The sequence below is a fragment of the Genypterus blacodes genome, unplaced genomic scaffold (genome assembly GCF_046128005.1).
Source record: "Genypterus blacodes isolate CSIRO-AG114 ecotype Tasmania unplaced genomic scaffold, CSIRO-AGI_Gbla_v1 ptg000348l_1, whole genome shotgun sequence".
NCBI lineage: Eukaryota > Metazoa > Chordata > Actinopteri > Ophidiiformes > Ophidiidae > Genypterus > Genypterus blacodes.
Genome location: NW_027467132.1, coordinates 951,055 through 964,151, shown reverse-complemented (window position 1 = coordinate 964,151; position 13,097 = coordinate 951,055). Strand labels below are relative to the sequence as shown.

The following is a 13,097-nucleotide window of genomic DNA, read 5'->3' as shown; positions in this document are numbered from 1 at the left end:
CTGTGGATCTCCTAAGAGAGCAGGAGCAGGAACAGAGAACAGACAGGAGAGCTGTTCCAAAAACCACACAGTGAAGACCCTGTTAGCTGACTTATGGCTCCTATTTTCAGCCATTCCACTGGACGGCCTCTGACTGGGCACACTATGTTTTATACAAATGTTGGCTTTAGTTCACTTTCATAAACCCCAATCAAAACTGACAGGCGATAGGAAAGCAAATCAAACAGTCACTGCATCATCTGTGTGGAGAAATATGACACAGTGATATCATTCGGTCTAAAATGTTCGTCTAAACTTGGGCTCATATTACTATAATGAGTAGAATCAACTTCATGTCACATGCAACATAAGCAACCTTGTAGTACGTACGCCACATTGGGTCACCGTGGCGACCCAACAACAAGGCACGCTGGTTGAAACGACTTTAAAACAACGGCAGAAAAGGCAGTAAATCAAATCGTGGCATGGCAGAATAATGAGTCGTCATTCCCACCGGCCATAAACAAACCAGCACTCTCTCAGGAGTAAACACAGCCCCCATGCAGCCTTTCTTTGACCTTTACTTCCCACCGCAGCAGGTTGTGAGTTTCGGTCCCTCATGACAATTCAGCCATTGTCCGTCAGTATTTACAAATGCCTGACCCCCATGGCAGTGCCCACCTCTGGAAGAACTGTGTCTCAAAGCAGAATCAGCACAGCAACTCAGTCACGAGGCACTAAGACACTCAAAGTAGCAAAGCTGGTCCTTACAAATGCTCTACTGTCAACTTTCTATTTATATGGATTTTACTAAAACAAGTGACGGTTCCTAAACTAAACTAAATCAGCCCAGCAATAGATGTAGCTTTTGCATTTCCCTTAGTGCTCATCACAAGTAAGAGGCTGCAGCTTTCTCCTGGTTCAACACAGGCAAACAGCAACCACTCATCTATTATAAAAGAGAGAAGGCAGAAACTGAGGCCACCTTGATATCATTTCAAATTTCAAAGGAAATATTAATAAATACATTTGCGACTCATTCTTCACTTGGTCAACATTTCGGGTCAATGCATCTGCAAGGAGGCATTCCAAGAAGTCCAGCCTTCAGTGAACCCCTAACTTGTGAAGCTGCATTCTGACAGCAAGTACTTGACCAAGAAAAATGGGGGTCCTATGTCACTAAGTGTCTGTAATTACTGGGTAAAATGAAGCTTTAACAAAGGTGCTGTGAAGTCCAGGAGGTGCACCGTAAAACCTGCACGTGTACAAGCCAGCAATAATGACGTACAAAAAGCTGACTCGGCTCCAACTCCTCAAACAGGGAAGTACAAAGGGTCAGAATTTTACTGAATCAGAAGAAGAACTACCTATTACATCAGTTTGATCCATGCTGATTTCTTGGTAAATACATCTACAAGAAACGCAAAGCAGGAGGTAAACGACCGCCTTCAGAACTGAGCAACTGCAGAAACTCAGCCCGAGTGTGGACAAGCTTATCAGGTCACACCGATAGCCCTCCACTTCATACAACCTCACCATCCCATTTCCCTGTGCCGGTGCCATTTCATTTCATAAAGCTTCCTGTTTCTCTAGAGCCTCCATTCAAAGGACAAAAGGAATAAATGTCTCAAAACGCTTCCATCTGTCCTTTCAGTCACTGATAGGATCTGCACTAATCTGCCATATAAATGAAAGCCCTCAAGTATGTGCTGTGTGTGAAGTTGTACATAAAAATCATATAGAGCTACATAACGGCCCTGTTTTCTATTATCTCCACATTCCTTTTTTGGGAGCATCAAAGGCTGACAGCACTGTAGGCTTGGATATGGGACTTATAGATCTGGGACTCAGAGCAGAGCAAGAAAGAGAAGAAATGTGCCTTTTGAATGCAAACATAACCCCAGTATCACCAGTATCTCAAAGTTCAGATACATCCCAATGGTTCTCTCAGACCCCCTTTGTCAAATACAAGGCAGGTCAGAGACAAATGCCAGCTTTACCTGGAAAACCTCTCCATCCTGGGTCCTGGTGCCAAATACAGTATTTCCATTGGTGTTGATGGAGGCCTGGTCACTCCTGAGGAGGGGCTTGGTGATCTTCTTCTTACAATCTACAATGATGGTGACCGTCTTCTTCTCCACGCTGATGGCTATGCGGTGCCACCTGGTCAAAGACACAAGAGGGAGAGTTGAGGGATTCTGGAATTTCAGGAATTTAAACAAAATTCACCTTTTTGAAAATGCAGCAAGTGGTTACATTTCTTCACCATGTTGTCTCTTTAGGAACCTCGGACATTCTAGTGCATATAAAGCTAAAATACTTCTTATAATCTGCCCATAATACATCACAACAAACCTGATAACACACCTCATGAAAATACAGACCCTCACACAATTCTGCCATATGTTGCCATTCATTATAGGAGCGGATGCACCAAGAATCTTGATTTTCGTATCGTACTGTAAGTTTCGATCAATAATCAACACCACCCAGGGATGCAAAGGGTTAACCGGGGTCACACGTGAGTCTGACACCTCCCTCACCTCCGGAACATTTGCCACTGCACTTAAAGGCTATTACATACCAGGCAGCAGTGGACCACATTCTTGCCCCCACACTTTGGCCCTGTTTAACACGGGATTACACTCATTAAACTCCAAACTTAATCCTCCTTCTGGGTTACTCGACATGACAGACATGGTGAACATTGTGGAAAGTGTGTGTCGGGATCTGGGAAGGCCTGCCTTGCCAAAGCGGGAGTCGCACAGTCAAAACAGTGTTATGAAATGAAAGATGACCTGGCACAACCGAGGTTCAAGATGGCAATATGAGAAAATGTGCACACAAATTGCTTCTAACAGCAATCCAACTATATCTGATCCCACATTAAGAATTGCTTTGGCACTTCTTATTAGCAGAGGAACAAAGGGCACTGATGACATCAACCCAAAAAGGTTTAATTCATTTGAACAGCTAGATCACATGGAGCTATTCCAAGCCAAGTAATTGAGTTTACGGGGATAATAAAGGTGCAAACTCTTTGGGTTTTGCAACACAGCAGGAAGGATTAAAGTCACTGCAGATGGTAATGAACCAAATGCAGACTCTGATGTGGTGTGGATGATTTCTGAAACTTTTCAAACCGATAGAAAGAGTTACAATGTGTTTGTAAAGCAAACACAAATATGATCTCTTAACGTATGTGTGTGTGTGTGTGTGTGTGTGTGTGTGTGTGTGAAAGCTACTGTATACACTGTGGCTCACTAGAAATTCTACTATTTTCTTTAAAGAATATGATAACGCTGTCTTTCACCTTAGCAGTATAATCGTTACGGCTCTCTATTCAAGCCTGCTTTACACTACTTAGTAACAACAATACATCCACAGGGTCAGAACCCAGCCTGAGCTGTCGTTTGTGAAGAGTTGGACAATGCCTGGAGCTGGAATGCATCCAAACCATGAAGCATTGCTCTTTAGACAAGAGGGTCACAAACGCACTGGGGTCACAAAACAGCCTGACAGGACAAACACAACTCTGGCTGTGAGTACGGACTTCATGATACCCGGTTAGGATTACATGTTTGACTAATAAATAGATTGGTTCTGTTTGTAAAGTTGAACTATTCCCCTGTGACCCTGCCCATGGGCTCGTGTCAGATAAGCTGAAGCTCTGAGGAAGAATTCTGGGATTTATGAACCTGGGAGCAGATAGTCAGGCCTGTGCTAACAAGCTAAAAGAATCTGAGAGCACTTTACTGAGTGGGTGAGGTAATCTGAGGGGGTTTAGGACAGCCCTTCCCTTACCCACTCTCTAAAATAACAGAGGCAGTGAGTTCATGGATAAGGTCAGGTTGCCCATAGCAGTCCCTGCTGTGCCCCAATAATCCAGTGTCTCTCTGTCTCTATGCCCGCGAACCCCTGATGAGACGGATAATCCTGTGACCAGCACCTGTGGCGCAACAAAGGATGGATCTGGGCTGTTTATCATGAGGGGGACAGTAAAAAGAGAGAGTTTGAGGCTTTTAATCTTTCATCTGGTAGAGAAATGTAACTTGGTTTAGGAAGAGCAGGATATCACTGAAATGACTCCATCTGCTAATATCACAGGGGAAGGATAGGCACTGAATATTAACTAGTTTTTTCATTTTCACCTCAAGTCTCAATGAGTTTAGTGCTGCATATGTGGAATTCATAATGCAAAATTTCCAACTCAGGTTACAAAACATTACGTCAGATCCACTCCATTAATCAGCCTGAGGGCAGGCAATGATTGGCCAATAAAAAGATAATATGAGCATCAGCTGCCCCATAATACACTGAAGGATTTGTATCAAGCTGTGTTGCAAACTGATTTGTCTTTGATATTAGAAGGTATGAACACAAGTTTAAGTATTAGCAAAAGGTCTTCATCATACTCTATCAAATCCAGTACTTCCCCATATTCAACACTTAGTTTGGTTAAGCAGATGAACATAACACAAGCTTGCCAAAACGTTCTGTCTCTACTCTGATCCATTCCTCCTGCATTAGCTTGGACTGTGAGCCAAACAGGTTGTAAATGTGTGATTATGCCTGTTTTAGACTCCACTTACTTTCCATCAGCTAGGTTGAGAGTATTGAACAGGGGATAGTCCTCTGGGGCAGGTTTGCCATTCTGGTCCTCATACAGGAACACAGGGGAGCGTCCCAGCTCCACACTCAGCTGCTTGACTTCCTGTCCGCTGTATACGGACAGGAGGAAGGACTGGGTGCCAGATTTGGGGCGCACAGTGGTCAGGATGGAGAAGTCCTCAGGGAAGACGCCATCTGTACCAAATGAAGCAGGGTGGAAGAGAGAGAGAAGAGCTTAGAGTCAGTATGGCAGAACTATAAGAAGGCAATGGGTTTGAAGAAAAAGCAGTATTGTGCAACTGAGTGATATGAGTTGTGTGTCTGTGTACTCGGCACAACATTACCTGGGAAAAGCTGCGTGGTGGGGGCACTGATCTGGACCTGGTTGGCAACTCGGTAGGCTGTGTCTGGCTGCGACGCTCTTCGGTTTGTGCACAATCCAGGCGTTTTTGTCACTCCTTCTGGGTAATTTTGAAATTCTAATACTTTTAGCACATCCACTGGTTCTGCTGTTCAGGGGAGCAAATAAAGCAGGAATTAGGCCGGGGCACCAGATTTTCTTTTATGTGTGTGTGTGTGTGACTCAGCAATTATGACATTTGCAGAACACAACAATCAGACATCAAACCAGGAAACGTGGAAACGCGACTGTGAACAATAAATGCTTACACATGCGAGCTGTTAGAGATCAAGTTTTTCATTAAAAAGTTGAATTCCATGAAAATCTGATCTGGGCTTGTTCAGTCAAACTAACACAAAGCAGAAGCAAAATAAAAGCAAGGTGCCTTTATCGTGTTAATGAAAGATTGAAGCTCACACACATCAAACACTGTGGGTGACAAATGACCTGTCTTAAATGACCACCTGGTGCTGTGTTATCATTATTCAGTCAACATGGCCTTCAGATTCATTATGGAGTCACTGACATGTACAGTTTACCCCATCTATCATCCAGTTATGCCTCAAAGGAAGTCAGTGTATCAACAACAAACATACACAGACTCCCCTCAACAAAATATCAAAGCTCAGCCATTAAATTACCCCCAAGAGAGGAACGCATGTCTACAATCAATACGGCTCTGAAAGCTCATCTAACTCAACGCCAAACCGAGAGAATAATGAACAATGTGCAGAGCCAACTTGTCCTATAACACTTGGATACGTTTACATTTATAAGAGCCTCTCTGAGATTCACATTCTCTCCAATCTGATACGCTTGACATGAAGAAGCCAGTTTGGCCGCGCTGCTGACCATGGAGACTCATGGGAAAGCATCGCAATCATGCTTCTTCATCAAAACAACCGGTCGGTATCAAACATTCGCTTGATGACAGAGGGAGAGGGAAAGTGCTGCGGTGAAACTCTACGATTCTATTTAATAACTTGATATGGCTCAATTGTAGCACTTTGAGACCATGACCCATAGTAATGTTGTTTCATTCATTCTACGTGTAAGTGCAAGTTCAAGTGACACAACTGGGCGTTAGAATAAAGGCCTGTATGAAAAATCCTTATGTTAACATTTGAACAGAGGCTCACTTCACTGGTCAGCATCGCAGTACCTCCCTGAAACATGCGATACAATGGCAGACCGTTAATCGGGCTGATTGAATTGGCCTGTATCGATCAAATCACTGTTTGAAGTATCTTAAGTTCTGTCGAAGAGAGTTTTTGATGCCAATCTGTCACTGTTTTGCTTCCAGTATGAGGGTTGTTTCTTTTTCAGCATAATTCTCATCCCCATGCTGAAGTCATTATCACATGCAGGACCTGGCCTACATCTGGCCTCCTCCTCTTCCATCTATACGGCACCTCGGATGGGGCACAAGTGTTTCAAGATGAAGGCGAAGAGAAACGGGCTGCGTCGATGTGCAGAACAAACAACACTGGAGAAATGTGTACAAAACTCAAAATAACTGAAGATGTGGATGGTTTCTGTAGCTGTTGCACCGATCAAACACAAACAAAACACGTGTTCACTTATCAAACTGAGGGAACATGAATAAGCATCCTCACAGTCCAACTGAGTCTGAATTCCATGGAGGAAAAACAAGAAATGAACATTGATGAAAATAATAGAAAAACATCTGACAGAATAGGATGAAAGCAAAATCAGCAAACTGTTATTTGGTACAGATGCTATCACTCGGGACCGTCTGGGCTTTTTTGTAGCTTGCGAAGAGGAACCAGCTACTTACTTTGGAGAGTGAACTGAGGAGCTCATTGTGAGTTCCTGCAGAGTTTTCTTTCACTTCAGACTCCTGGCCTCATACGTTCCAGATGTGGCAATTTGGCCAAGCTACGACCCTCACACAGAGGTGCTGAGAAAATGTCAATACGGGCCAATCCATTAAGGCGGCCAAATGAGTGTGTACAGGTTTTAAAAGGGTGCATCTGATGAGCTGGTGTGAGTTTGCCCTCAGGGCTGTGCAAACAGGACACATTGCTCCCATCAGACCTCAGGTGGCATGGAAGGACGGACCATCTTGTCCAGAGGAGAGAGAAAACCTAAAGCCTTCCCCAGAAAGCCGGGCAAGACCGCCCATCTCGCTCATTACTGGATCATCCGAACATTATATGCAAATAGCTGAGGCGGGGCTGCGGGGCCATAAAACACAGATCGACTAATTTGATATTATCTCTCTCGTGTTCACAGGTGTTCACATCAAAGCGTATTTGAAGACAATCATGTGTTCCGACAGATAACAAAACACAAAACTCAGAACAGAGGCCAAAAAATGTTGCCTCATCTCATTGGTTATCACACCGCAGCACAGGCGTGAGGCTGCAGGGCCGCCGCTCCTGCCGAGTCGTTTTCAGCCTTCACGTCTTTGGCCGGTAAATCGCCGGTAAATCGAGCAGGACCTTTTCACCTGCAGCTCCCTGAGACTCTAATAATATCTTCAGTCAGAATGTCTCTCTCTCTCTCTCTCTCTCTCTCAACAACCCCCCCCTCCCCTCCCACTCTCTCTTTCCTTTAACTTCCACCATGCTGCCGGCTAAAACAAGACGGCTTTATGCTGGTGTCATACCAAGGAAACTTCACATCGACCTACTCAGTTTTTGAAAGCATTTTTTTCTCCTCCACTCTTCTCCCCCCCTTGCTTTCCTCCCCATTAACTCTTTTTCGCCTCGGGACCAAAATCAGGCTATGAGGGTTTTTCTAAAAATTGAAAAAAAAAATGGTAACACTTCAAAATTGTGTAATTTCATTGCAAGGGAGGTGACTTGAAAGCAAAATCTGTGATCATACCCACTTCAGAATACAACAAGAAAAAGCAATATTGGCAGTATGACAAAAAAAATTGTGACAAAAGTCCAGCAAGTAGTTGATGTCCTCACTTGAGTACATTAGGAACAGGGCTATGAAAATGCTAGCTGCGAGTGCTGGAATGCACATCTGAGCCTGCGCCCTGGGGGCTGAGAAAACGTGTCTGTACATTGCTAGATGGAGAGGGCACCCTGCAGAAAAGGCTTCAGCTGCCTGAAACTGCAGTGATGAAACGGAGTGAGAATACAGAACACTCAGAGCCTGCAGCAGGACGCCCAGGATATATATATATATATATATATATTGGAGTTGATGAGTTAGGAAAGGTGACATATTCAGCCTGAAGTATAACTCTATGGGCTTCTGAACGTGTTGGTTGTAATTCCTACATGCATCAAGAGACTTAATTGGTTAAGTAACTTCAAGTAATTCATGACTTGAGCACATTCCAAAAATCACAGTTACTCCTCCTTCTGTATAAGTGACTGCAGTCTTATAATAATGGATCATATCCTCACCTATATTGGATAAACTAACCAATACCTGGAGGCTAAGTGAAAATAACAGTGGTTTGAAGCTCCTGTGACATTTTGAAGCTACAAGATCTTATCTGCAATACTAAGCAATAGAATATACTGTACAATACATATAAAGTTGTGTAAGGTGTGCGGCCTGTGTGATCCTGAACCCTGTGACTCGGGGCCATAATGGCTGCAGGCTAGGCTTACGTATACGCAGGCCCCTGCTCTTTGAAGGCTTCTGAAATCATAGGGAAGTGCGACAAGGACCATCATCAAATAACTGCTCAGTACTTAGAGGGGAAGCATTCCCACCACTCACACAACAAGGCCTTGTCCTGCAGCCCAGCAAACATCTAAGTGCAAAGTTGAGGGGAAGAAGCACAAGCGGGAGCCAAGTTTTGGACTTCAGTGTGGACCAGGGCAGTGTGGAGAAAGGGTGATCCTGCCTGAGTGAGTGCCCACCCCCACTGCATACCCACAGGGGGGCTTCTCTCCACTTTGTGTCTACTTCCAGGGTGCACTGAGCGCTTTGAGAGCCACTGAAGCTGCTGCAAAGACTAATTGTACTGAAATGATGATTAATAAAGTCAGCTGACACCTTACTGCACATTCAGACTGACACTCACTCAGCATTCATTTCTGCACAACCGCTGCTTTTAACCTGTAATCCCTGGAAAACACATCCTGCCCCTCACATAACTCTGTTCCATCCATTTAAGAGGGGGAATGCTCTTAACAAACGTTCCGAAAGTCACCTGCAATATTCTACATACCACACAATTTAACACTTAATTGCAATCTAATACAATTAGGCACAGCTCATCGGACTGTTAGGAATGATCCATGTCCGGTCCATGTCCAGCGTCCCACCCTGCTAACCGTGTCCACATCCACCCAGCGGACCACAGATCAAACAAAGAGCTTCTTTTTCAACCGAACTATTCTTAAAAGTGATGATCTTAACTCGGCGATGTGTTTGTTCGGCGGGGGAAAACGCTATTTTACGCGCCATTCATGCGTAAAACTGCTACTAGATTGTGCGTAAACGAATTTAGTGTTTTGGCAAGCAAACTTTGCGCAACCAAAGGAATTACGCCCCGGGAGGATGAGTTTGGATCCGTCTGGGAGATAAACTGTTATGGGGAAAGTTTCAATTCCTCGCCGCTGCGTTTGGTGGCTTCCAGAAACCGATCACGTATACGGTCATATCCGCTAATCTCGCTTTAAAATGCTCTGGGTGTGATGTACGAAAGCGCACAATGTGTATATGACCGTGAAGTAAACATGCCCCCCTCCTCTCCCCGTGTCCAGGTAAATCTGTCAATCCCTCAATCTCCATCATCTGTTACCGATTCCAAAGTGTCTTCCTGCCGCTCGGGTCGGATAAAGTTCATTAAAAACATGTTTGGAGCCCCATATTCTTACCTGCTCTGACATGGGTAGTCTGAAGCATCAGGATTAAAGTGATGAATGCGGTTACAGTGGAATCCATAAGCCACCTTTTCGTTTTCCACCTTGTGGACCACCTTTGCATCTCCATGATCGGGCGCCCACAAGTGAATGAAACTTTTGGACGACTTCAAGTGATCTTTAATGACGTCCCTTCCACAGTCCCAAATGTGATGGATACTGTCCTAGAAAAAAGCCATAAGTGAGGAGTTTTCGCCTCTTCTCTCAGCCACAACGAGGCCCCCGATCCTCCTTCCCAGTGCCCAGCCTTCGGAGTGAAGGTAGTCGGGCTTTAACCAAAACGCACAGAGTGCAGTCTGTACACTTGGTGCGTCCACGGACAGGAGGGGCTGGGCGAGCTCCACAAACCAGACCCACGATTACAGGAAAATGACAAGGGAACCAGCCCCCGATTAGCAAATCACGGGGCTGGAAATTCTCCACGGGTCCACCCATCACCTCTGCAGAGCGCCCCCGAGTCTCCCTCCCCTGAGTGCGTGGAGGGAGGAAGAGGGAAACGCATGACATGGAAGTTGAATGATGGAATGACACATTTGTGCATGCGAGGTATTTAAAAAATGTTGATTACACCTTTGATGACAGGTGAAAGAAGAAGAAAGCACAACAAGTATTACTTTCTAATTATTCTGGTTCATGTGTTTAACAGCTTTTCTGAGTGTAAAGCTCTTTGATGGCATCCACACAACCTAAATCAGACTCAAGGAGCAATGTGGGCAGATAGTTTCATATACTTAAGTATAATATCAGTTGTGGGATTTGCGAGGGAGAGTAACAGTGTGTGGTACCAGGGAGAAATGGCTCCTCTCACCTACACACCCCACTGGGAGAAGGGGGTCACTGCCTGTGAAACCTGAGGCTGCCTGCTCTTATGACATCATCTGGCAAGAGCATGTTGTCGTCTATACAGCAAGTGGTCTAAATATTGCGAATAATAACCGGAAGCACAATTTATAGCTAAACAGACAACAAAAGGTCTGTTAACATGCTGCTATATTTAATGAAGAGAATGGAAATTATTATTTTACAATCTGCCAGTCAAATACCTTTAATCGTTTCCCCTGTTCAGGCAAAAATGCCCTTCAGGATTCATTTTCAATAAGGCAATATCCCGCTGGTTTTAAGAGCATTTCCCCATGTTTCATTGAATTTCAATATAGTGGAACAAGACAGAATAGTTTTCCGGAACATATTTTTGTCAGACAAACCTGGAGAGAGACTGCAGGGGTTTAAAGGTGCATGGATCCTGACCAGACTTTATCTGTCATCCAGTGTGTCCCTTTCAGCCAGACAGCCTCTGTCTTTTACCAGCCAAATGCTATCAGAAGCTCCTGGATGCTCGGTGGCAAAAGAGCAGAGCCATTTTGATCTCCTAGGCACAGAGGGTTACAAACTACAGCTCACCCTATTATGGTTCACAAAACAGGCTGCCAGCAATTCCCAATGTGGGTCCTGATGTCCTCCTGGGGTCTTTGTGGGGGTCCAAGTAATCCAGATCCAAATTGGCACACGTTAAGTTAAGTTTTCCGCTTGTAGGATGTATTATATTGTATTTCATAGATGATATTCCATGCCAGGGTGGCAGCCTCAGTGATTCAGTCATTCAGACAGTTCATTCACTAAACTACAGTTTCTTTGTTGAGGCTGTTTAGTGGTCAGCAGCAGATCACTATCATTACATCAGGATGTTTCCAGGTGTGTAATGTAGTGTGTGAGTGTGCATAAAGAGGTTGTATAGGGCTGCAGCAATGATTCTGGACAATTACAAGTGTGATGAATGATGTAAGGGTTTGTTTTATCTCCTGAATAAACAACAAGGTACAAAGAAGTGTAAAGCTATTCCACTAGATTAACTAAACTGGATCAGTGGGGTTAATTTGAACAATCTTGTGTGTTTTAAGTGTTTGCCTATGATTGTTGCCAGTAATAGCATGTGTGCCTGTAATGGTTATCAGATGTGACGATAATGAGTATCGGCCTTTGTCCAAGCTTGTTACTGTCTCCACTAATCTGGCCCTTAACTAACAACCAAACTGAGCTGCTTCTGCCAAACAAATGATGGAATAATCTGTCTGGCATTACAGGTTCGTCTACCAAATCAGTTACAGGAAGCTCCTCATTAAAAGCTTACAGTAGGAGGTATCAAGAGTTTATTTGGTGTCATTTGAACACAGTTGATTTGAGTTTTGGTAATATCTGATGATGAAGCGTGGGGTAACATGGTGGAAGCTTCATCTTGGTTAATCTTCCACAGCTATGGACACAAACTATGAAGTGAGAGGAGACACTTGAAGTCACATGTCAGATATGCAATGAGAACAGGTGGGGGGGAAAAGAATCGCATGAATGGGATATTGTCAGATCTGTTTTTGGCCTCATTCATATGTAGAAATCTGATAAACAGTAGATATTTGGGAATGGAACATTCCTTAAAGTAAGCAATATCCTTGAGCCATCATTTCTCCCTCAGGTCTGTCAGGACAACTAAAACCCTTATTTGTATGCAGATTGTTTAAGGCCTAAAGGATGGAAACAGTTCTGATACAGGCAAATAATTGGAATATAACATAAATACCTGTAGTCTGAACATCTAATGGCTGTCTCCTTTTGGAAGTGTTACAGGCCAGGCGCACCCAACTGGAAGAACTTAGAACCAACTCAGGGCAAGATTGATGAAGAGGTTTGTTAAAATAACAAACGGTAATCGGTCTCAAATATTGTAAACTTTTCGGTGTAGCTTTCTTTATGAATGAAATGGGAAGGAAAGCAGCTTTTACTGAGGAATGTGAAGTCAGATGCAAACAGATTAGTGCAGCTTTAATGCCTGGATGTTTTGACAATTACCCAGTACCCCTGTCAAGCACCAAGCGGTGGAATGGCTTCCATATGTTCTGTGTTGTCTTCACCATAACATACATCAGCTGTTCTGTCCTCAAGGCTGGAAATAACACATCAGCATCTGTAGGGTGAGCAAAACCTGTGTAAGTAGAACCAAACTTGATCAAGTCACGTTTCTATATTTGTATTATATTGATGGTAGACATGTTTATATCTTGTATGATGTGGCGAGCTTTACATTAGAAAATAACTATTCAGACATACTGTAAGTGGCATAAGTGTCCATTTGCAAGGAAACCAATAGTAGCTCCAATATGTTTCTGCTCATTTTACTTATGTTTTGATAGAAAGTGACGTACACATTAGTTACATTACAACAATAACAAGAATGGGCGTCACACAGCTGAATG

General features: G+C 43.8%; 1 protein-coding gene across 1 annotated transcript in view; it reads right to left on the bottom strand.

Moving 5' to 3' along the window:
• The window catches only part of col11a1a (collagen, type XI, alpha 1a), a 62,961-nt gene extending 52,816 nt beyond the window's left edge, over positions 1-10,145 (bottom strand). The window contains exons 1-4 of the mRNA XM_076138141.1: positions 9,808-10,145; positions 4,935-5,099; positions 4,572-4,785; positions 1,980-2,142 (exon numbers count right to left, since the gene is read on the bottom strand). Of these exons, the coding sequence (XP_075994256.1) occupies positions 1,980-2,142; positions 4,572-4,785; positions 4,935-5,099; positions 9,808-9,922 (657 nt within the window). The 5' untranslated portion in view covers positions 9,923-10,145. The remainder of the gene's footprint in view (positions 1-1,979; positions 2,143-4,571; positions 4,786-4,934; positions 5,100-9,807) is intronic.
• Positions 10,146-13,097: the final 2,952 nt, after the last annotated feature.